The 25,354-nt window shown below is 39.7% G+C and overlaps 1 protein-coding gene across 3 annotated transcripts; it reads right to left on the bottom strand.

Annotated features, from left to right (window-relative positions):
* Positions 1-4,090: 4,090 nt before the first annotated feature.
* trpc4a (transient receptor potential cation channel, subfamily C, member 4a) lies at positions 4,091-22,803 on the bottom strand. 3 transcript variants are annotated; one of them, XM_054625273.1, is made up of 15 exons: positions 22,645-22,803; positions 21,861-22,079; positions 16,880-17,020; positions 16,173-16,349; positions 15,561-15,761; positions 8,559-8,904; positions 7,842-7,981; positions 7,550-7,750; positions 7,324-7,445; positions 6,951-7,146; positions 6,650-6,844; positions 6,364-6,405; positions 5,871-5,960; positions 4,678-5,035; positions 4,091-4,641 (listed from the first exon to the last, which is right to left on the bottom strand). In XM_054625273.1, the coding sequence occupies exons 1-15, from the start codon at positions 22,801-22,803 to the stop codon at positions 4,346-4,348; spliced, it is 2,883 nt and encodes a 960-aa protein (XP_054481248.1). In that variant the 3' UTR covers positions 4,091-4,345. The 3 variants fall into 3 exon arrangements, with proteins under 3 accessions (XP_054481248.1, XP_054481246.1, XP_054481249.1); XM_054625271.1 differs by having other exon boundaries at positions 4,091-5,035; XM_054625274.1 differs by lacking the exon at positions 6,650-6,844 and having other exon boundaries at positions 4,091-5,035.
* Positions 22,804-25,354: the final 2,551 nt, after the last annotated feature.

Genomic DNA, 25,354 nt, shown 5'->3' with positions numbered 1-25,354 from the left:
TTTACACTTTGCTTGACAGAAGCCTTATGATATATTTTTACCATCCCTCCCTTGGGATACCACTCATTCACGATGTGGATTCATCATTTCCAGCCTGCCTTTCCTCCCCTAAACTCCCATTTGTGCTCCGGCTCCTCTTTATCCCCTTCATCCTCCCTGCTGTCATGTTCATCGTTCATCAGGTTCTTCCCTTTCCCAACTTTTACAGCCGTCTCCTTCTCCTGTGCTGAAGCCAGATCTGATACTGCTTCAAAGGGGAAAATCCATGTTGGCAAAGGCTCCCTGGATGTCGTCATGTACAGTCTTGACTTGTGAGCATGAACAAGTATGCATCTTAACTGGAAAACATGCAGGAAAGGACTCCTTTGTTGATGTTGATTCATTGAATTGAGAGCTAAATCTTGTGGTTTAAACGACAAATGTGACCACACACAGAGTGCACCACAGTATAGGTAAATGGTTGGTTTCTTATTTTAAGTGCTTATGATGTAGTAAAGCAATGATAAGATATTTCCCTCTCTCTGAACTGGCATGACCCCTCTGACCCCTGGGAGGATAGCGGCATGCCTCCCTTTGGAGACAACTTCCTGTCTATGATGCTATCTTAGCATTTAAGATAAACTTTACAGATTGGGAACACACATATCCAGTCCAGCCTGGAAATTACGGAAATGTAAACCTCATTGATTTCCTATCCTTTTTCCTCTTGGATCCTAACCCACACACACATTTACAGCCACACACCTAGTACATAAACGATTGTCACTTAGATTTAAGTTCAAAGTAAATTGAATGCCTCTCTTTCCGTTGTCTCTGTTGTGTCAGCTTTCCATTCTCTAAGACAAAACTTTAAGAGGAATTTATATACTGCTGAGCGGTTGCTTCCCACAGAACTGCACCACAGTCCTCTCCAGGTTGCAGGTGGTTATTTTAAATCTCAGATCCTGCAGAAAGATATTGGCCCAGAGGAAGCAGTGAGCAGGAACGCCAACCCTATAATGACACCCCCTCCTAGTGGAGAGGACCTGTCAGTGCAGCCATGTGTGAGTCCTCTGCAACTTGGATTACACAACGTTTTCAAATGCCATGAACATACTGTATATAACAACAGGAAAATCTAAAGTTTATGTTAATCTGTTCCAGTCTCACATCAACTTTTATAACAGGTCTGCTTTTACATATTTTTGATTTGTTTTGGGGTTAAAGAAAGTGTGTGCCTGTTCCTTTTCCCATGTTCTGTATGTGTTTTTTCTTCATGTATTCACTTTAAGAAATGTAATTGGAACTACGAACCTTGTGTGTTCATATTTAAACCTTATCTGGAGGTTAAGAATACAATCAGTTTAGTCATTATTGAAAGTCACACATCAATATTTTGTTATCAAATGTGTAGAATGAGACAATATTTATATTCCTGAATAAGATTTAAGCATTGTGAGTGTGAGCATGTTTATATGCTAGTTTAAGCGCTTGCCAATGATCTTTCTGTGTCCGTGACAGTCTGGTTCAAATTTGGCAGATCCATCACAAACCCAGGGGCATTTCTGCGCAGCCTTTTGATCACACATGGAGCAGTTTCATCAACTGTTGAATATTTCATCTCTTTTTCATTCGCCAAGTCACTTGTTTGCCAACTGAAGTCACTAAAGTACAAATTCAAATTCAAAAGATCAGTTCAGAGAAAAATAAAGAATTCTAGTCTGTAGGAGAATACACAGGGAGGTTTTCCTTTCACGCATGAACTTTTGAACACTGTGCCTGTTTTTTGGTTTAAACAGTTTGAATGTGTTGTAAAGTTGTTGGAACCTGAGATTTCTGCCAAGCTTTCTTTCTTTTTCCTATTCTTTGGAGAAAATGACTTTCTTGTCATTGTCTATATTTTTCTCCACTTACAGAAAGTCATTAAGCATGGTTTGGCTTCCTGTACCGAATGGCCGTTAAAACGCATATACACTCATTTGCGAAGGAGAAAAAGACTTATGAGAGTGAGAAAGAAGATCCTTCCAAATGATTGAAACCTACTAGCTACTAGCACACAATGTAACATCGATTACACACTTTTTCAAGAAAAGAAAAAAAGAAACATGAAACAAAAATCAAAACCAATGCATTAGATACTCACAAAGTCCTGACTGTTTCTAAAATTGAAAGGGTTCAGACATGAAGACCATTTAAGTCTAAACAAACAATAATTGGAAGAATAATGCAATAACACACACACACACACGCACACACACACACACACACACACACACACACACACACACACACACACACACACACACACACACACACACACACACACACAAGCAAGTGTGGTTCTGCTGCACTGACTGTAAGAACTAATGGAGGCACAATCATGGGCATTTAATGAGCAGATTGTGTTGGATCAAGAAAGAAAAAGCTTTCTGAAAGCATTCAGTTATTCTGTACTTGGTCTAACTACATTATGCACTCGTGATACGGCACTCTCTTCTGGGATTATCAATGTTTAGCAATACCCCCATTCAAAACAACTCAAGCTAACCGTTCGACATATAAACTTTAATGTGCTACGTGTTTAAAAACAGTAGGGTAAATGTAACCGAATAGAACATTTTGCAACACAAGCAGACTTTAAACTAGATTATTTAATTGAAAAAAGACTCTAGAAAATTTCTTTTTTTTAATCTGTCTGGTTTTAGAGGCGGTTCATTGAACTGATGCAGTGCCCAGGGAACATTTATAATCCAAAAATCTAGTGCTGATTATTTGCAGCCTGCACCTCATTCCTTGTTCCCCCAAACCACACTTATCTACAGGCTCTGCACCGTCCTTCATTATAAATGGATGCATTTTTTATTTGGAGCCCGGGGAGTGGAGTGAACCTGAATCAGTTTTTTAAATCCACACTCTTCCTGTAAGTCGCTTTGGATAAAAGCGTCTGCTAAATGACTGTAATGTAATGTAATGTAATGTAAATGAAAGCCTAAACCAAGTTAATCACAGTGTCTGGTAGATTGTCATCTAAATAAATAAAATGTGTAAACTGCAACTATTAACCCATTAACAAACTTTGTATACATGCATCATGTTCAGTGGCCAGTTCATCGTGCTTGGCACTTTGTTGTTATGGTTTCATGGCTTAAAACTCTATTTTTAAGTGTTAGGGGAACATAAACATTAGATCAAAACCACAAAAAACTGCAAGGAAAATAGGGCTTTAAACTTTTGTAAGTATGTTTTTGGAGTTATTTCTCACAGTTTTTTGTTCTTTTTATTGATCAACCTCAATAAATGAATGACTACAAATAACTTAAAAAACATAACCCTAACCCAAACAAACTGTAAAGACTTATTAAGCAGCAACCTAAAATTAAATTTTGTCAGCAAAAGTAAAATCCTCAAAAGTGTCATACGGCAAAACACAACATAAGCAAGCATGTCTGCATCTGTCTATAAGCTGCATTGACAAACATAGAAAAAAGCCAAATAAAGAGTTTATTCAATCTATGTTTTAATTTCTATAACATCATTTATTCAAACTAACATGACATCTAAAAGGTAGCAGTTAAAAACAAGCAAATCTCTCAAAATAACAAGTTTATTATCTGTGGGAGTGACAAAACATCAATAATATGTTGCTTTAAATGGATGATAAGCTGTGTTCATATTGTTTATCTCCGATTATTCTTCATCAACCACGTTCAACTTTACGGATGAGAATACTTGTCATGAACCGTTACTGAAAATCACAATCCCAGGTTTTGCATAGTAAAACTTTGACAGAATTGTTGTTGCATGATCAGAGCTTGACACATCTTTAAGATACTGTATGCCAGTGTAAAGTGCAGAAACAGACAGAGTAAGGCAGAGAGTCGGGTCTAAAACAGAACACATCTATTGCTCTAGTGAGATAAGGATGGGCGGAGTTAAGCTGTGTGGAGATAAACGGGAGAGGAAAAGAGGTAGAGAGAGATTCATGAAGGAACTTGAAAAGAAGAGCACATGTCAGGTAAGGGACAGGGAGAGAGAGAGAGAGGTTTAAAATGATCAGTTTCAGGTAATAATTACTTTCCAACCAGTGTGGATGAGCGAAGATGACTTCCTAAAATCTAAATCCTCGTTATGCTCACACATATCTCCGTTTACCTTCGCTCCATCCCTACTTCTTATATAACTGCATTTAAAAGAAGTTAAACCAAAAGCCTCCCCGAGTCCCTCAAAGATCAAATCTGATCATTAGTTTAGAAATAACTGGAAAAAGACAACCTTTCTTGAAACTCACATTGATTGTCTGTCTCTCTCTCTCTTTCTTTCTTCAGTCCAGCATTACTTATTAGTTATATCCATGTACCGCCACAGTTTATGCTTCTTCTCTGGACGACACTGACAAACATCCACCAGCTACTGAGTCACCGCAGGAGAAACTCTCTTTATCCTTTTCCTCGGTTTCTTTTTTCCCACCTTCATCTGAGCTATTGTTGGTGTTCATTACATTGTCGTTTTCATTTGCTGCAGCTTCCTCCGTCTTCTCTGACTGCAGGAGTTCTTTTTCATCCTTAACTCTCGCCTGATGCTCTTTGTCCTGCTGCTCTGCGTCTGAGCCCCCGGACTCGCCTGCCTCCTCTGACAAAGAGTACATTTCTCTGGAAACCTCTCCTGCACCTAATGTGGCTTCATTTCCACTCCAGTGGCGTTTCTGGAACAAGCCAAAGTCAGTGATATCTTTGGGGGAATTCCTCCTCTGGCTTTTGCTGGAGCTGTCATCAGAGACCAAGAGTCCGTTAGGTAGACCATTGAAGGCTTCAGGTGGCCTGGGTGAAGCTGTAGAACCGCCCTGCTTGAGGATGGATGCGATGATCTTGAAACGGTTGACTTTGCTTTTCCCCTGGCTGCTCTGGGGGGCGGGAGAAACCTTGAGCGAGGAGTTGGGGTAAGCTAGGCTGGACTCTGATGAGCTCCCACTGGCTTTTGCCCCCTGTAGAGCAGGCTTCCCTGTCTTCACCATGCCCATCACCTCATAACGAAAACTGGAGATATCTTGTTTCAGCTCCTGAGAGAGCAAAGCAAAAAGTGAGCTCCCAGGTAAATTAATTCATGCTTTTTTCATTTTATCCCAGGTTGTTGGTATTTTCAGAGCACTCTGTAGAGTATTGATTCCACTTTAACTCAGTCAATACCAAGTTTATAATGTGTAATTCCTAAGCAATTTTGTTTTCTCACAAAGGATATAACAACATTTTAATGGCCTTTCCACGTCTTGGTAGATCCAAATCAAAGTTGACAAACAACTGACAATATGCCTTAACAAGCCAAAAGTCTATACTAATGAATAATGGTCGGATTAACTCTATCTTTGTGTTTGGAAAATGCAATTTTATTTTATTGCTGCCTAGAAATTAAATATTGCTATTCATACATATCTAAACCAGCAGTAACTGATTTGTAAGGCCACGTGAGGGAAGCGAACACTGACTAAATTTTAAGTGGATTTGGCAAACGTGTTAGTACACAGTGGCCTACATACCCATCCAGCAGTTACAGAACAACTTTATTATTCACTTGTGTTGACTTTGTCCACCTGATGAATTTGTCCAATATTCATTACTCTTTTACAGCAGTTCAACTTTTGGTCTCCACCAACTCCTGAGGGAAATATCCAGCTAAATGTTTCACTATGTTCACCAGCTAGTTGCTAACTGTGTAGGTCTCTCTGACAGCAAAGTTATGGGACAAACAACCAAAAAAATGACCTGAACTCTAACTGCAGAGTTGGGTAATAATCTCTGTGGGTCATCACTACGAGCATCATTTACAGTCAGGTGATATTTTGCTAATATATATTGATTATAGATTCTTATTCTCTGCTCTGTAGGAGCCGTGCCTACCTTGAAGTTCTCCTCAGTCAGGCCTTCCTCTGTCTTAGCATCTCTGATCATGGCGGCCACATAACGTTTCACCAAGTTCCTCAGCACCTCCTACATCCGTGAGTCAAATGGCTTTTTAGCACAATAACATCCTTCAATATTGAATACAAGTGTTGCTTCACTACAAAACCATAGTCAGTCAGTCAGGAAAAAAGATGACAAATATATACGCACAAAAGGAAACACATTTCAAGTTGCATCTCGTGTTAAAATGGTTCAATAACCACCTGCAGATATGGACAAATAAGAAATCCTTTCGAGAGAATGGTGATTGTTGTTAGGCCTATTGTGTTCGACATCCCAAAAACATTCTATTGATAGATGGATATTGAAAGTGTAGAAAGGCGTCGAAGAGCAGAGTGATCTCTATCTCTCTCTCTCTCTCTCACACACACACAAGAACACACTCGGACAGTAATCGTTTTCAGCTTGCTTTGAAAAAGACTACATTTACCTGATACTGATGGTTTCTCCTCAGGTTCTCTGCTGCTCGCCTCTGCATAGAAATAAGACGCCAGAGAGGATGAGTTAGTAAAAGTGGGAGATGAGAGAAAGGGCATATTTACTTTTTCTTCATGCTATCACACATTTGCATTTACCTTTGTAATCCTTGGGTCACATTGCATATGGCCCCTTGTGCTCTAAAATTGGATTTATTGATTCTTTTAACTGACTACTTGACCAGTAGTGATGAAAAAACTCACATAAATGTGTATTTAGGTATTGGACACCCGACTCACCCCGAGACTTCCAAAGGTTTCAGGGCGCTTGGATCCGGTCCTCTTGCACACTTGTCTCTTTATCCAGCATATGAGGTACCAGAATGATTTGGGGCTGGGAATGATGTTGAACGGGGGTGGCAGAGTGGCCCCTTCTTCAAAGTAACTCATCCACAGCTTTGTCCTGGCAAACTTCCACTCAATGTCTGCATGATCCTGAAACCGAGATTAGGGCACATGAGCAGCACTGCCAACAGAAACATTATCTATTCCACACACTCATACAGCTTTTTGTTTTGCAGTGTGTTTCATCTGTGCTCACAGCAATGTGCTGGTAGGAGTTGTTCATCATGGCTATGAGCATGTTCAGGAGCACCACCAGGGAGATGATGTTGTAGGTGCCAAACATGGTGGCGCCGACAAACTCAGTGAACTGATGGTCAGCATCCACGTTGGTCACATACAGGCTGATCAGACCAAAGATAGACCAGAAGAGAGACTGCAGTGTCTCAAATAACCTGCAAGGGTAATAGGGAAATATATGTGTTACTCAAAGACATCAGTTTTCACACATTTTGCAACCAGTCACAGCGATATACACAGACAAACAATTCTCTCTTTCTTTGCCACTCAATTTCACAACATCACACATCTAGACTATGCATGCAAGCGAGTTCGGATTCATGTGAACTCACGTGGAGAAGGCGTTATTCTGCTCCACACAGCGGATGCCTTTGCATTTCCCCCTCTCATCTGAGGCCTTGGTCTCATAGTAAAAGTACAACTGGTTCAGCCCGTTAGCAAACGCAAGTAGGACCTAGAGAAAGAGATGTGTGCCAAGATGCAATTATTTAAGCCAATCCATGTGTTTCTGTTTGTATGACTATATTCTTGACTGTGGGAAAATATTTGTGTGTTTACCAGACAGTAGATGAAGAGGAACTTCAGGATGTCCAGCAGCATTCTACCCAGAGAGATCTGCAGTGGCCCCAGGTGAGAGTTGGCTGTGAACAGCGAGATGAGGCGCAGGGAACTGAAAATGTTTGCTATGGCAAACACTGCCTCAGCTACAAGTGTTGGGTGCCACATCTCCCACTGGTTCCTCGGTTTACTACCACTGTACTGAACAGGACAGAGAAACATATACAGTGAAAACACAATAAAGTGACACTGCACCTGTCTATTTTACTTCTATTCATAGATAAGTGGTTACCTTAGTGTAGGCTACAATCTTGAGGGAGATGGTGGCCAGGTATAGAGAGTTCATGACAAAGTCCATCAGGTTCCACCAGTCGTGGACGTAGTCTTGGAAACCACCATCCCACATTTGTTTGATCTCTGCCCAGATGAATCCTGGCAATACAGAGATTGTCAGATCGTCCGTTCAATAAATATTCTCATACATGGACCATGTAGTATTTCTAAAAGTCATTGCTGCATCCACGGTTGTGGAAATAAAAGTCACGTTTATTTCCTGCATAGACAACTTCAGGTGAGTGGGCATGGATTTTATGAATGCATTAGAACTGTATTAACAAGACACAAGGACATTGTAAAGATGCTGATGTTTAGCAGTTATAATGTTTACTAGGTTCACAATCTCAGTTTGGCATGTTTGCATGCTAACAATAGAATAGGACTAATCGCAAAATGCAGCTGAGGCCGATGTGATGAATGTCATTAGTGTTGCAGCCATTTGGTCTTTAACCAATGTATTGGTCATAAACTAAATAAAATTTGACTTAATGCTGGAGCTAGACGAACAATCCAGGGATGAAAAAAGTTATGACAATTCATTCTGCGAGGCAATTTTATGGTAAATAAATCAATAGTTGTAGAGATGTTTCCCTCAAAACCACAAATGTCAAGCTCATGGAGGCATTAGAGAAAAAGTCAAGAGGATGCATCTGACTTCACTTATTTTACTCACCCAGCACCCAGGGCAGGATCATCCACTCCACAGTGGTCGGTGCGGGGCCCTGTCTGTCCTGCCTGTTCTGCTCTGTGGTGACAATGTGCTGGGAGGCGAGGAGCAGCAGGAACAGAAAGGTCAGGTAGGATGCCGTGTGGCAGATGAACTTGAGGAAGGGCTTGCGGATGAAGAGGCCGTGGCGACTCTTAGGAGCAATGAGGTAGCAGAGAGCAAACATAGGGTAGAGGAGGCCGAGGAACACACAGGTGAAGAACTTCCCGGCCCAGTGGCGCCGCCTCCAGCCCGGAAACTCATCATACCACCGGGACGCCAACAGCTGCTGGCAGTTTGGCTGGGCTACAAACTTAAAAAAATACATAAGGGGAGAGTTATACTTTTCTGTTTGATCTACAGAGATAAAAAGGAACTCCTTGTACTCTAATCTAGAGTACGAGGATTTGATTCCAGCAGGGAAACAGCATCCTCAGCTCGAGGCTATTGAGGGGTTTTACAGAGAATATTATGCCCTTGTGACCACGTGCCAGAATTAGCAACTGCAGCAAATTCGAGTTCAGAGCATACAAACGTAGCAGTGGGATGTGTTGGCGGTGTCAAAATTTAAAGAGTAATCACAGACTCGGATATTTTAGAAGGAAATCAAGTAAAGGCTGTCTTGACAGAAAAATAACCATATATAGGCTGTGAGGTCAGTAAAAAGGAATCTACAAGAAACTACAGAGTTTTGTTTAGATATCTGCATGCATTTCTTAATGATTTTCTTGAGATAAAAACACAGTACTTCTTCCTGAGATGTCTGAATAAGATTGGAACTTCATTTAAAACAGATGACATTTTTTGTCCCTTACACACAACAAGATTATTGAAAAAGTTTGCAACATGATTCAACATGGTGGAAACATTTCGTCTTCTTCTCTGTTGTTCGGCTTGTTTGAATTTTTGTGATGTTGTGGGATCACTACCTTATGTGACTGCTGAAATGAAAAGAATAAAGGTAAATGTTGTATAGGTTATTGCTAAGCTCCTCTTTGTAACTGAGGAAAAGTTTGAAATGATCAGTGAGACCAAAATATCAATGCATTAAAACTGCAGCTGTGTTGTGGAAATGCCTCCGCAAAATGTACTGTAGAATCAGCAGCATCTGGGGATAATTTAGACGGCTCTGGGATACATTCGCGTGAAAGATAACAAACAAACAAACAAACTCATATTGTATCGATGAATGAGTTTAACAGCATGGGCACATGCAAACACATTTACACAGGCACAAACAGTGTTGTGAAATATCATGTTGAGTCTAAGTGTCGACCGTCACCGTTGGGGGCCAATTCACCAATTCTGCAGCCTTGTTACCATGGGAACCAGAGATCCCTAACTGCGTTGGGGTGTGGAGTAGAACGGCTCATATTTCCATACTCCAACTACAGTGTTGCCACAAAACTTGAGAGGAATTGCAGACGAGAGGGAATATAGGAGGAGATGAATGTCATGGATGAGTGAATATTTTTTGCTAAAGAAAGAGAGAGAGAGAAGGATTGAGAGAGATAATATGATCAATGATACATCAACTATTTGTATCACCAACCTATCAACATATTCTGAAGATGGAAGAATAAAGAGGAAAGGGAAAAAGAAAAAAGCTCCCCTGCTGATTTTTCTTTTCATATGATTCCTTTGAGCGTGAACTTTATTATAGACAAGATGGCTAACCTCATTAAGTTGCAACCAAAGTCTGAAGCAGACCCATTGTTGCAGGCTGATTATTGTAAAGAAGTACTTCATCCCAGTAAATAATAGAATAAAAAAGAGCCATTGTTTGAAATTTCCCAGCCACTATAGATAGAATTGTTTCCATCTAAAGATAGCTTTGATAGTTTTATCTCACAAGCGAGTGGCCCATTCATAAATAAAAATGTTTAATTTTAGCTTTCATCTTTCACTGCTTGTCAGAACCTTATTCCTAATTAATGACAGTAAACAAAAGGTACTCGAGTGCCCTGATGTCTTGCCTTAACCAGCATGATACATTAAACACTGACAGAGATGCTAATGAGGTCAGAAATTAAGCTAATTAGCACTATAATTACAAATTGTATCCCTGCTGTTTTAGCACATGAGCTGTAATAACAATGTAATCTCAAAAACGTAATGAGATTATGTACCTTTCCAAGATAAATCTTGGTCTGTATAATATATTTTTTTGTTCACAGTATTAGATTTTTTAGAATGCAAAAGTGGTGATAGATACAGGTTATTATTCTTTCCTGCATTCTTTCCTGCATTTACGCTCTTTAATTTATTAAGAACAGCTTCTTTCCAATACAAACCTCTCAATTTATTCCCTTTTCCTGGGGGAAGAAGTCCAAACATGACAAACATCTCTGCTATTTCACCCTTCCTCCATCTGTGACAATCACTTCCAAAACTCAGCTTTAATTAAGTGTTATGTTTGCCTTCGGTGGATTGTTCACACAACTCAACCAGAGTCCCTCTTGGTCTTAGAAAGTGCATCTCTTTCCTGCCTCTCTTCACGGTCAGCTGTCCAAAAGTGCCCGGACAGTGATTAAACTATCAGTGTGTGAGGGTGTTTTCTAGCTCTGTGAAGACAAGTTCCCCTGCAGCATTACCAACATAAAAGGTCTGCTGAAACTCTTCTACTCCGCTTTCACAGACACACACTGAGAGGCATAAAACGTACAGCTGGCTGTCTTTTAGTTGTGATTGGCTCTGGTAATAGTCGAAATACAAATGTAAAATATGCTAAATTCATCGACAGTCTGATCACCTTATCTTGCATTGTGTTGTACTATAAGTTTGTACTATATAGTCATTATCCATCTATTCATCATCAAGTTACCTCTCCATGACGTACGTGCACTTCTAGCTGACAAAAAGGATTTTTGAATTAACCTAGACACCGATGGTCAAACTGTCTGTTACCTTTAATGCAGCTGAACTGGTCTCAAGTTTACAAAAAGGCAGGATGTTATAAACCAAAAAAACAAAAGCTTGATCAGAAAGTTTCCATCTACAAAATGTGTGCCTGAATATGCGTAACTTTATTACATGAAATGTGTTCTATAGTAACAATCACATTACAAGAAGCAGAACATCATCCGAGTGAAAAATCTGGCTAAAGTATGAGGGGGATTATTCTAAATACAAATAAACTTATGTGGGTATTTTTTTTGCATTGGGATCAATAGAAGTTACCGCTTTCTTTTGTTTTAACAAAACAATCTGAACATTGCTCAATACTGAGGATTGAACCCTGAAGACAGATCTTTTTGTTGCAGTGAATTGCTGTGCTAGGTGCTGAGTGTTAATGGTCCTTCACTACATAACACTTATTCCTTTTAGTGCAATTTTATTTCCATTTAATTTGAGGCATTAAGAACATCTTGAAATACCGTATTGCAGTTTTTATGACCTATCACAAGGGGGCAATGTCAAACTACAGAATGTATCTCTGAGAATTTCAAACATTAAAGAGGCCGTCTGGCTTCGCACACACTGTGAATCTTCAATGTACTACATTTTTGCAAGTACATCAGTACAAATGAGAGTAATCCACTGCTGAAACCCTCAGGCAGGTAAAGGGGATAATCTGCACTTTATTGTGTTACTGATCATATTTATCTGATTTGGCCTCCCGCTGCATCAAAGCACAGACTGCTCTGTTTGCTCTGCTCCTCAGACCGGAGGCCTGTGGAGATTTCTCTTCATACCATTATAAATTGCGTTTCTAAACCCTGGGAGCACAGTAGAAGCAAACCCAAAAAACACACACAGATGCAAGGATAAATACTAAATACGTAAGCGAGCCTGCACGCACAGGACAAACATAAAAGGGTCAAAAACATGCTCATCACTGCAACCTTCATCAACAGCCAGGACTATAAAAAAAAGAAATCACACATTCGGGCTGAGTGCCATGACAATTATAAGAGCTTGAGTGTTTGTCTGGAAAATTGCTGAAAGAGATGAGTGGTGATCACACCGCAGACAAAATGCCCTCAACACAATGACAGCTCTCTGCAAAAATAAGCCTTTCCAGTCCAACTAAGCGTCCACGCAACCCTCGATGCCTCACGGAGGGCAAAACCCAGACTGGCCTAAAGATCATCTGTCACAGGGACAAAGGAATCACTTTAAATACCTCTGTGAGTGTGTGTTCATACATTTACCTTGTACAAGTTTGACCTTCTCAGGAGACTGCAGCTGAAAACATTGTGATATTGACAGATATACTGAACGATTTCCACGGCAAATTCTCATTCGGGTAGCAGTTCTATTGTCAAAAGCTTATAAGCTACACAATTCTTCACACGTTTTACCCCCTCCAAACGTTTCCTCTTTCTGACTCAATGAATTGTTTACTGAAGAAAAATCACACAAAATGGTACACCTTATGGCACAGCGCTGCCAAGACAACTGTTTGTACTGTTAATTAAATATTTGCTTGTGTTGTTTAATTGATATCAAATCCAGTTTCACACAGCCTCAGAGACAGTATCTTCACTCCTCATACTACAAAGGTAAAACCAGTAGCTCCATTACTACATATCCTGCAAGAAATCTGTAAATCAAGTTTCCAACAGAAATGAACAAATTACCATGATTTCTTTTTAGAATGAGGGTTTGAGTTTTGAAAAAAGAATGAATAATGCAGGTTGCTTCATTAGAATGAAGAAAATGTAATTAGATTTTGGGAATTGGTTGAAACAAATTTGGAAACAGGTTGAGATACGTAAAAAATGCTTTAGCTGCAATGTGGGATTTTCACTTGTTGACTTTACAAAGGAAAATTAGTTTAGGAGATTTCAACATTTAACACACTACAGCACTCCATAACAATTTATTGCAACACTCACACTAGGCACAATGAGCATTTACGACAGAATGACTCTACAATAAAATGACTGCCAACCAGTCTAGGCAGCTGGGACATTTATCATTTAAAAATGACAGCTGGGGCACTGTCTTCCATCAAAGTCCCGGTGCAATCGAAGGGTGTTATAGATAGGATGCAGGAGAGGGGCATATTAGGACATCTTCTGAATAATTAAAGAACCCCTCTGGAGAGAAGGGATGTGTGGTAACAGTTGTGGCAGCAGCAGCAGCAGGAGGGGTTTTGCTTTTGTGCAATGAGGGATTGACAGAGAGGCTAAGATGACAGGGGACTGTCTGTCATCATCTACACCTGTTGCACTACTTCCAATTGTCCCCTGGAGACTCAACACACTCATTTGCCAACCTGTGTCTGATGCGCAACAACTGGATGGATGAGGGAGGAAAAAGCAGAGTCATAAATCGAGATGCCTCCAAAAGTGCATCTGCTCTGAGCAAAGAAAGATGGATGAGTTATGAAACGCTCCTGGGAGTAATGTGTCGGCTCCCTCATCATTTTGCTTCACCTTTATTTTCAGTGGAACACAAATTTAACCCCTTCCTTGGTGCCTGAGGAGGCCATCAGCCATCCCATAACTTAGCAACGCTATAACCGGGCTTCTTGCATCCTTATTACATCCCATTAAACCCAGAAGAACAGCTCATGCTTCAGTTATATGATTCTCTGGTAACCCCTTTTATATTCACCCACAGCATGAAGCTTTTAACAAGTTCTGTAAAAGTAAATAATTGTAAAATGATTACAGCCATGACTTACAAATTACAAAAGAGTCAGTATGCAGATGTAAGATCTTGTATTACTCATCAGTAACAATTACAACATCTTCGAGGTGTTAACGGTCTACCACATAAATCTGGAAAGGGAAAATTCTAGCCATAGGAAATATTATCCACACTGAATGTTTATATACATATCACATTAATATACTTATTAGGAATTAAAATGCAACTTTTAATTAGCTTATTTTTCCACTGGAATTGTTTGAGGCTCTAACCACTAACAACCCTTTATCACACAACAGAAACAAAAGCATGAAATCAGTGGATTGCAAATGGAATATTGCTGGGAACTTATCAGGTTTGAACCATTTCCCTCATAATTATTCATACATGTGTTTAAAATTCAATCGAGGTCCTACAGAGTTGCTGAATAAAACGGTCCAACTTAATAGCTAGCTTCAGGAAACTGAAACTGGACTGTGAAAGTAATCAACACTTAATTAATGCCTGTTTGCCTGCGCATTGAACCCAAATGTACTGTACATGTTCTGCATTAAATATCACAGACTATTATTGAGCATGTGTGTTTAACTGGATGTAGAAATTTAGTAAAAAGGCTATTTGCCTTTCAGTGCCATAATGACATTGATTTGAATGAATAAACAGCATTTTGTGTATCTATCTATGTGATATTTTAATGAAGTATACATCCTATAACTACAGCAACAGTTAACACTTTAACATGAGATCAAGTGTTACATTGCAGTTTTAATGCTTTGGTAATGAAATTCAAGCTTTGCATCTCTTGAGCTGCCAAAGCTACAACAGATATTCAGATTCACTGTATGTTGCCGGGGGCATGTGGCATTGAAATCTAACAAAAAGCTGTACTGTAGATTACATAGCAAACAATACTGGACAGAAGGAAAAAAACACAAGAGGAGAAGCCTGAAAAAAACAAGATGATTTCTTTTTTGGTGGAGAATTTTATAGGCTAAAACTGTGATATTTCTTTATCTGACTCTTATTTGACTGAAAGGCACTCTAGTGTTTGAGATAATTTTGTTGATAACCAAGAGGATGATATTCTCTGCTTCCTTCTCATTACTTTGTATAAAACAAAAAAGCATTTTTTTCTGTGTCTTTCATGTTTGGTCCTTCATAGACTAATGAGTTATTGTGTTTTAATTGTGATATAACGGCAAGGTGATTATCTAATTAGCTACAGATGTCACACTATGGCACTCACCCACTTAGCCTTGTTTCTCAGAGCCTTTTTCCATTTTATCCACAAAAATATGAATCAGTCTTTAAACATAACCTGAATACCTTGTTATGTACCTATGCACAAATATAATGTATCATGTTTACCTCTTTCTGGTGGTACTTGATAGCTAGTTTGAGTCTTGCCAGGTCGTTGTTGCCCTCTTCTTCCAATAGGTTGATGTCATCTCTGTAGTTGAGGATCATCTCAAGCTCTCTGGAGCTTCTTGTCTGGTCCAAGAGGTCCTTGGCAAACTGTTTACACTGCTGAGACAGCTCCTCATACTCTGATTTGAACTCGTTCTCCACCTTAAAAAAAACGTGTATACAGAATACGGATATGCTAAACACCAAGAGTCCTGAATGAACCTGGGAACTGAAATGTAAGTCAATATATTATATTAAAACATTCTGAGTACAGGTCTAAAAAATGCATGTGTCCTGAAAGCATCCGGCATTTTTATTTGCTATTTAGCTTCATAAAAAAATAAAATAATGATAATGAATTTTGGGTTTAATAATATTTCATCTTGAGGCAATGATCGAGTTTTTGTAATTATTTCTGCGTATTTTCATAGCTGACCCTACCGGGAGCAGTTTATATTAATGCTGGGCTAATAAATGGACAGGCCATTGAATGTCACATAATGGTATCATGAAAGGGCACAGAGAGGTTAATTAATGCAACATAATCAAATCCTACGAGAGGATGTTCCTCACCTTGCTGAGCTCCTGCAGCTCCCAGCTGAGCCTGAACGCAGTGAGGAAGGGGTCCTCGCTGGAGAGCGCAATTAGAGAAGGACTTGACAGCGCTTTGTAGATATTGAGGCGGGAACGCGAGTGCCGCAGGCTGTCCACGTCTGAACTAGACACACACTCCACACAGTTACAGCGCACCTGCAGCATCAAACAAAAGCATGGACACATTTTAATGAGGCTCCCCGGCGTTTAGTAAAAGATGAGGTTTCGTTCCTGCAATGCAAGCGCTGTATCCATTATGCCAACTAAGGGCTTTCATGCTGGGTATGTTGTTAGACATTAAAGGCCCAATCAAATAGTTTTCTGACCTTATAAATTATTTGCATATTTACACATTATAATGGACATTTTCACTTTTGTTTCTTAAATTAACTGATCATAATCTGAAAACCCCTACGCTTTAACAATTATTTGATTAGATCTTACAATAATGCAAATACTTAATGGCATGTATACTGTCGTGTATACTGTGTAACTACCTTATTCTAAATACATATTGCTGCTGTTGTGTAAAAATCCAGTAGTGTATTTTTTGTATCATCTGAATCGATTCTATCAAAACTACATTTTGATCCTTCTGCACACAAGACTTTTGTTTGCTCCCAGAACAGTTTTTGGTGATACAGGGTTTCACGCTGATAATAACAAAATACAAATGGTTTACCCACCTCATGAGGCTGTGGCATAGACACACCTTTCTGCACCAGAAGCTTGATAATTTCATAGTTGTTGGTGTGTGCAGCAAGGATGATGGGAGTGATGTCAGGGGTGAAGTCAGAGAACTGCTTGTCCAATAAGATAGGAGGAACCTTTCAGTGAGAGCAGAGGATAACAACTTTAACAACACATATATTGAATGAAGCTGTAGATTTGGCTTTGGCCTTGTGTGATCTATTAACAATTTAAAGACCTCAGAGTTATTTTTCTTTCTGTCAGTTTTAACTGACATGCTCAGCGCACAGTGGAAGTACAGTAATTGGTTTGGTTAAACACAGAGCCTAAAATATCTTCTGTTCCCCTCAGAGAACAGTTCATAGGTCTTTACAGCAAAGTTTAATGGAATAAGCACGAACACAACATAACATTATAGCTTTTGACAGCTTCAGTGAAAACAGTTCAAATGCCAGCAAGAAATATTGCCCTTGGTCAAAGTCACAGCCTTCCATATCAAGCATATCACATTTCACAGGGAATCATTATACTCAGAAAGAAACTAATTCCACCTATTCCTCTTATCACGAACTCCAGCTAAGCCCTTTTTGCTATTCCCATGTCATTCAGCGGGAATGCACGACTGCGGGCTGCAGAGGAGTAAGCTGGCCCTATTCACTTCTTTTAATTGAAGTACTATTTATCTGATTCTGCAGTGAGGGAGAAAGGGGGGAGATAGACAGAAGAGTCAGAGAATTGTTGGAGGATAACCGTGTGATAGGTTAGGACCTATTTAGCAACTTGATGTAGACAGAGGACAGATAGAAAAAGGAGATAGTGTAGTGAGAGAGCTTTATTCAGACTAATGTTAAAGGCAAGAGAGTCTAGTACCTTGAAAGAGCAGGTCCTCTTTACACTGTAACTGCACAACCAATGAAGTGTAACAGCTGTGTTTCTGTGTAACAGTTAAATTAGTTGTAATGTCAAATGTCAAAACTTTGTAGAGCAGTATACTCATACACTACACTAACTAAAATATTACAATTGTCTTGACCTAAACCCATGGCAAAACTGACTATTGACAGACAGAGAGTTTGACAAACTGGAAAAACTGTCAACATGCTGATATTGATCTCTCAGAGGCAACCGAGTGTTCTCATCTGATACAAAAAATCCATTAGCAGCAGGAGGCTTTCTACTGGCAGCTTTCTACACGAGAAGCCATATCTGACAGTAAAACGAACTGACAGGCCGACAATTAAGGTGACAAGGGACACGTGGAAAAAAACGTGAGAGCTTTAATGTGAGTCTTAGTATGAGTGGATCTACTTGATAGGAAATTTAAGTAGGAAACAGTGCTGTTAATCGATTTACAGCACTGTTTCCTGTATTAATTGATTTAATAGGGATATACACTTATCTAGTTACTGTTCTTATAATGGGGGGCAGCACGAAAAGCATAAAAAAACAAGACTTGGAGTGTACAGCCATGCTAGACTCTCTGTAACACAGCAGTGCTTTGAGCTAACGTTATTATATGCATGCTAACAAGCTCGCGGAGACATTTAAATAAAAAATACAATTTGAGCCTCATGGTGGTTTTAGAGGGAAAGTCAGGGTATCACCAAAGTCATGAACATTCATCCTCTGGAAGACATGGAGCTCTGGAGATTTTATTTCAATCAATTTGGTAGATGTTGAGAAATGTCCCTGAATAAGTGAAAACTTTGACCTGCTGGTGGCACTAGATAAAATGTAAGGAGATCACCGAAGTCATTCAGATACATCTTTTACGCACCACTGTAAACTGTGACAAATTTGGTTGCAACCCAGCGATAGGTTTAGGTACTTCACTTGAAGCCAAATATCTCAATGTTCTTGTGGCGCTTAAAGAAAAGTCAAGGGTTCATCAAAAATCTTTAGCATTAATCCTCTGGGGACCATGAAAGTATCTACAACATTTTATAGAAATCAAGCAGCTAACAGAAGTCAATTAACTGACCAACCCCTGTACAATAGAGCCATTAATAGAATATAGATTTCCTGATTTCCTTGATTCTAAAAAAAGGCCTTGAAGACAATAGGTGTAAATGCACAAGTCACATTTAAGACAAATCTAAAGTACTTTCACTTTTAAGTACTCTATCATAAATAGAAACAGGAATAGTGTCAGTGGAACTCTTTGAGAAACAACCTATGAAGAGTCATTATCCAGGGGATTGTTTCATTTTCTCAAAAAGGTTTCATCATCCATATTTCACCCAAAAGTCATTTAACATGTGGACACTAACTACTTGTGTAGTTTACTCTCAGAGCGGTTACAGTGCAGCAGCAACTCCAAAGAGCGGTGCAGAGCCACGTCTGAGAGTCGTAGAAGAGGGTGATCTAACGTACTCAGTTCTCCAAGTGGGAGGAGGAGGGACATCAAATAATCTACATCAAACAGCGTTGGCCTGTGCCCAAGCATAGAGCAGGATGAGTGCAGGCTAGATGTGAAGTTAAGATAATAATGGAGTAAAGAACTTAAATTATAGCCCGCTAGTCTGTGTAATGCATATTTGTTAGATATATTTGGAATAAGGCATCAACCGTCAGCACGTTGATTAAGATAAGCATCTGCAAGAGCACAGTGTCTCTTTTGTTTTCACTATGCTCCTTTTCCAGCCTCCCCACTGGTTTTCACCTGTCCTACAACATCACAAACACTGTTTATAGCACGCTGGAATAAAGTGGGACACTGAGCAGTCCTATTTTTGAGTGACACTGCAGAAAACAAGCTCAAGTCTTTGTGGATTAAAGAAAGTGTGATCATGCTTATTGTGTTATATGGATGAAGGAGAGGGATTTCCTTACATAACAGTCTGTATGTGCACATGTAGGTTGCTGAGAAACCCATAAAACAATGAGCAAAATGTGGACTATATAAAGAAAAAGCAACAAAACAAAGAAGCACCCGGAGGGCCTTATAATTGAGAAACACTGTGAGCACCAGTTTGTGCCTCTGATAGATGCATATCTGTGCTCAGAGGATAATACATGAAGCTGTTTAAAATGCTGATATCCAGTGCGCTCCTAAGCGGAAAACAAATAAGCCACAACACACAGATTATTACAAACACATCATTCAGACAGCCTGCAAAATAGAAAGACAAATCCACATAATTCCAGCAAGACATATATTAATCTTCTTATTAATATATCTCAGAGAAGACCATGGCAACAGATATAATAACATTTTCCAAGACAGCCTTTTAATATAATCAATGAGCTTCTCCTGAGAGAAATTTGGTGTGATCTATTTTCACAACCTACTCATGTGATGGGAAGAAGCATAGGCGCCTGAACAATGGAGCATGTGGAGCAAATCCATCCCCACTATTCAATTAGGGGTAAGCAAAGCTATTCTTTTGCTATGCCACATTTTGTTCTGTACTTTTACCGAAATGCCGAACCAATATGTGAGTCGATGTTTGCCAGCAAGCCGACCAAAACGCTAACAAACTGATCAGACAGGTTTCGTCTGTGGAGTTTGGACATTCACATTAGAGCTGAGTAATGGAGTCGGGTGTAAAATGGCTTTTTTGCATTAGCCCTGTTGATATTATTAATTGGGATTATTTGGGATGTAGTGGAGGCTCAACACATGTAAACAAGGTTTACCCACCTTTTTCAAATGCAACATAGGGTTTACACCACGAGTAAGGTGGTGTAGAAATGCAGGAAAAATAAAATGTAATTCCATTTTTTCTGAGTAAGGGCTCCAGAACCTGGTATATTATGTATTTTTCAAGGTTTGCTCTCCCATTTTCAAGCATAACCAGGTGCTCATGAGAAGAAGCACTATCTCACAAAGACATTAAGCAAAATGCGGCGCCTGATAGATGTCACAGCTGAGGGGTACGGGAGGATATTTTGGGCCTTTGTATCTCATTCCCCCCACGTCCATTTAACAAACAAGCCTGAGCTATCTCTTGTGCTCTTTTGTTCCCTAATAAATGCTTCCTTTTACTTTAATTTTCCCTTTTTTCCCACCATTTCACTTTATACTATCAAAGACAAATGCTCAGCTTCTAACAGGAACGGCAATAACATCCCCTCTTCAGATGATCGATGAAGCCAAAAACATCTGTTCCTTTGTGGTTTTATGGTGCATTGCTGCTGAGAACTGAGGAAAAGAGTAAGTGCAGCCTGTATGTGTGTGTTCCAGTGAGTACAGTATGTAACACAGTACATGTGTGGCAGGAACAAGAACAAGAAAATGCTCCTTGAGTCGAGAGCAATCAGTGCAAAGACGCACCAATCTGAAATTAATTAGACTGCATTTTGTTTTTGATTATAGCAATTAAAGCTCTAAACAGGCACTTCTCAAAGACAAGAGGAAGGCTTTGTTAATGAGAAGCAGCGTTCTCAAGCTAATCTGAATCCCTACAAGATTTTTAGAATAATAAATAAACTGTAACTTTGGAGAAAATATATACATTTTATTTTCTCTCATTGATCGTACTCATTACATTTCTTTCTGTAAGTTGTTCATTATCCCAAAGATAGAAGAAGTCTTATTTAGAAGGCCTTTTGAAGTGGCAGCTTTTGTTGTTTCCAACGTTACTGGGTCAATTATTTTAGATGCTAATAAAAGCTCCGGGAAACTGCATTCTCCTTGTAGGCTAAACAATTAGTATCAGTAATAAGTATAAGTATCAGTAAGTAACATAAAACGGGCACAGGTCCCTCTAAACAAGAATTGGATCGAACACAGTGTATCAACTACAAAAAATGTAAATAAATTTGTGCTAAAAGTACAGAAACATGATTTGGTAGACTGGAAAAAAGGAATGCATTTCTTTTGGAGAGAAAGTAAGCGTCAGCAATCCTAGTTTCTCTCTGAGTGTCCCCCAGCCTTGTCAGCAGCTCACTGCCTGTGCACTGACACACTCCTTCTCCATGAATAAAGCTCTATTAATTTAAAACTCCTTCCAACCCCCTCATTCCCCTCCTCACCTGCATGCCACCACTCGGCTTCTTGTGATTTAGCAGCAGCTCCACAGCTCCCACCACCTCCTTGCGGATGGCGTGCAGCAGGGCATCGCCAACGTAGACGCTGAAGCTCAGCAAGAGTTCGATGATTTCCAGGTTCTCGTTCTCAATGGCAATCAGCAGAGCCGTGCGGCCGAGAGGGTCGATGCAGTTGATGTTGATCTTGAAATAGATCTCTGCCTCCTGGCAAAATAAGGTTGAGATTGAGAGTCATGGTTTGTTTCAAGAGCTACTCTGGGACTTTCTGTTTATCAGAATATTCGTGATTAGAAGGGGAAATAGTAATTGCCAGAGAATACACATTGATTTTTGAATGGAAACGTTAACACCTCACACCTTTCAGATCTGACAGAGCGACTCCAAATCTATAGAGTTTTGCCCTGAGAGAGAAACAGGTACCCACAGGTACTGTGAGACTATCAAACAGCTGGCGTCTAGCAATATTCTGTGTCAACTGAAGGTCTGACACCTGTCAAGGTAAACAAATGCCCCAGATGTTATCGGAAATGAGTAGATGATAATCATGGATGCAAATTTTACCCATAAATCTTCAAATATTCTAGAATAATTTTATTAGATTATTGGATTGAATTCCTATCCATCCGTCTATAATTTAGAGGTTCAGAGGCTGTATTTATCACATTATCCATTCTTCAGTAATAATGGATTTTATTTATATAGCACACTTTAAAATACAATGAAATCTCAAGGTGCTGCACAGGGTCATTCAGTGGACTTATACACACACCTCCAGAGCCTGTTTGACACTAGCATAGTCTCCCTTCTCCACAGCTCCAAGGTAGGCTTTCTCCAAAGGTGACAGCTCCGACTCGGCCCGCACAATTCTCAGCGGGATGCGGTCCCGGTACGAGGAGCTGTCAGTCCGCCGGTAGTACAGCTGTGACATTTCCTTGGGCTTCAGCTTACCAGCACTCTGCAAACACTGCTACAGCTGCTGCCAAGCTGGGGGAGTTCACACTAGAGGGGACAGGGACAAAGGTGTTACAAGAAGAAGAAATATGTTGTTGGTATTGACTTACACAAGAAAGAAAAGATGAGAAGACGACAGGAGCAGAGGTGAACGGATTATATAGATGGAGAGAGATGAAGGCTTGAAGTGTTGCAGCTGAAATGGATGATAAGATCTTTAATTCTCGAGTTAATGACTTAATGTCATTAGTGACGCTTGCTTATTGATTGGCAGCAGCGGACTTAGTGGTTCCCTGGCGACAGCAAAGTGATGCTTTCAGCACTGTGCAGCTTCACAGAAAGAAGCAGTTTTAGTGACACCACAGTGATTTTCTCCTAACAAGGCAACGGTCAAGATCTCTGGAATCTGGCAGTGGTGAGATCTGCAAAGACACTGTCATAATTAAATAGAGACGATGGGGAAATAGAGTTCACAATTCAATAACTAAGTAGCATTTGAGTTTCTGTGAAGTTAATCCTAAAAATTACTAAGCAACCATAATAATGAATTCATTCCAAAACAAGTTTCAGTAGTGAGTTGACTATATACTGTGTATATATCATGTTTTTGCGCATTTGCTCAGTGTATATTATACACTGAGCAAATGCGCAAAAACATGAATACAAACACAAGGGATTTGCTCTTTAGAGGATTTTAAACCACAGGGGACTGAGAGGAAAAGAAAGCAGGGGGTACAGGAGACAGAGAAGGTGAAGAATAAAGCATGAAACAAGATAAAGTGAAAAAAGTTACAGGTTACTAAATATAAAAAAGGAGTTTAAGAAGCCAGTAAGTAATGCCCCTGTCTTAGGACAACTCATTACTACCCTCCTCTGCATCTCTGTTCAATAAATAATGAGTGGATAACCAGATTCACAGCAGCCCAATTAGTTTATAAGAGCAAGAAGAAAAACAGCATTTTATAAAAATGTGTAAAAGTATCACTGTTTTATAAAATAACACATGTTAAGTTCTGGGGAAAAAACTTGATCGTGCTTTGTTTTTGAAAGTTAGATGAGATGATTGATGCCACTCTTGTGTCTGTACAGTAAATATTAAGCTAGAGCCAGCAGGGCTTAGCTTAGCACAAAGACTGGAAACAGAGAAAAGCGACAAGCCAAGCTCAGTCATAAGGTGAGAAATTCCGCCTTAAAGCAACTCTAAAGCTCACTACATTATATCTTGTTTGATTAATCTGCCCTAAAAAGAATAAAAATGGCATGTGGTGATTTTACGGAGGGGACTTGCTACACTATTTCCTGGCTGGCGCAGTAACTTGTTGGAGTCTCCGATGGTTGCTTGGCAACCTTGCGGTGATAACAAGACTTCAGGAAGTTACTCCCAGGCAACGTAACGTCCTGTAAAGACGTGGGAGAGGTTCAGGTTTTGAACTAGCAACCCTAATGTGGCCACATTCGGATGTGCTGAAAGACCAGGAATTTAAGACGGCTAAAATGCAAGCTAATATATAGCACCGAAGTAGTTGATATCAAAGGAACATCATGCAGATCCCTGTCGGCCCGTGTTCCTAAGCAACATTTCTTCCCCATAGTCACCTGTCATTTCCTCTTACACTCAAGTTGCCACTTTGAGATGCCCTAATGTGCCTCTAATTTTCATAAAAAGACATATTTCCTCACTGAGACCTTTTTCTACTGGAGAGCTCTTTTGGTAGCAGGATTTCACCCTTCATCTGAGATCCTGGGCATTAGTTTGATTTTGCAATAGCCCTTTCTGAAACATTTTCATTTTGAATCAAAATACCTCTGAACTGGCCAGATGGGGACCGTCCGGCCAGCAAGAAATGTCTGTTGATTATAAACATTTTTTAACAACATAAGCCCACTCCCCAGCAACAGTGATACACATATGCCAAGCACAACACAAACAGAAATATTATTTCAACATAATTGAATATTCCACACTATTCAAAAAAGTACATTTTGCACTGCTAGTCATGGTCTCTATAGTCTATTTCACTTGTGTGTGTGTGTGTTAGCTGTGATTTCTGGAGTCACTGTTCCACTGGGGAATATAAAGGTTTAGACATAATTATGTTTTAGTGTTTGTTTGACAGATGACTGCAGCCTATATCTGGTAATACATCATATATTTTTGCTGTTAATTTGTCTTTTTCCAATAAAAAAAGACACTGAGTTGATTGGGAACAAAAACAGCAGCTATAAAGGAAGGCTGCCCACTGAGCAAAACACACCAGCACCAGTGGATTTGTGGATGGTCTGCTGATATCCGTGTGTGCTATTATTGAAACACACACATGCTCAGCCTTCTGTGCAGAGGGCCCCTTTTTCTTTTTAGTCTAATCACACTTTCCTGGAATCGATACATGATTTGGAAATAGAAAATCTGAGCAGTTTTGTTGCAGAGAACCACTCAAGTGTAAAGGCAGGGGATATGTTTTTTTTAATTCTGAAAGTTGCATTGATTGGACAGCACACAATGCATAGTTGAGCTTTCCAGCAACCCA

The sequence above is a fragment of the Anoplopoma fimbria genome, chromosome 24 (assembly GCF_027596085.1).
Source record: "Anoplopoma fimbria isolate UVic2021 breed Golden Eagle Sablefish chromosome 24, Afim_UVic_2022, whole genome shotgun sequence".
NCBI classification, from domain to species: Eukaryota; Metazoa; Chordata; class Actinopteri; order Perciformes; family Anoplopomatidae; genus Anoplopoma; species Anoplopoma fimbria.
This window is presented reverse-complemented; position numbering and strand designations above follow the sequence as displayed.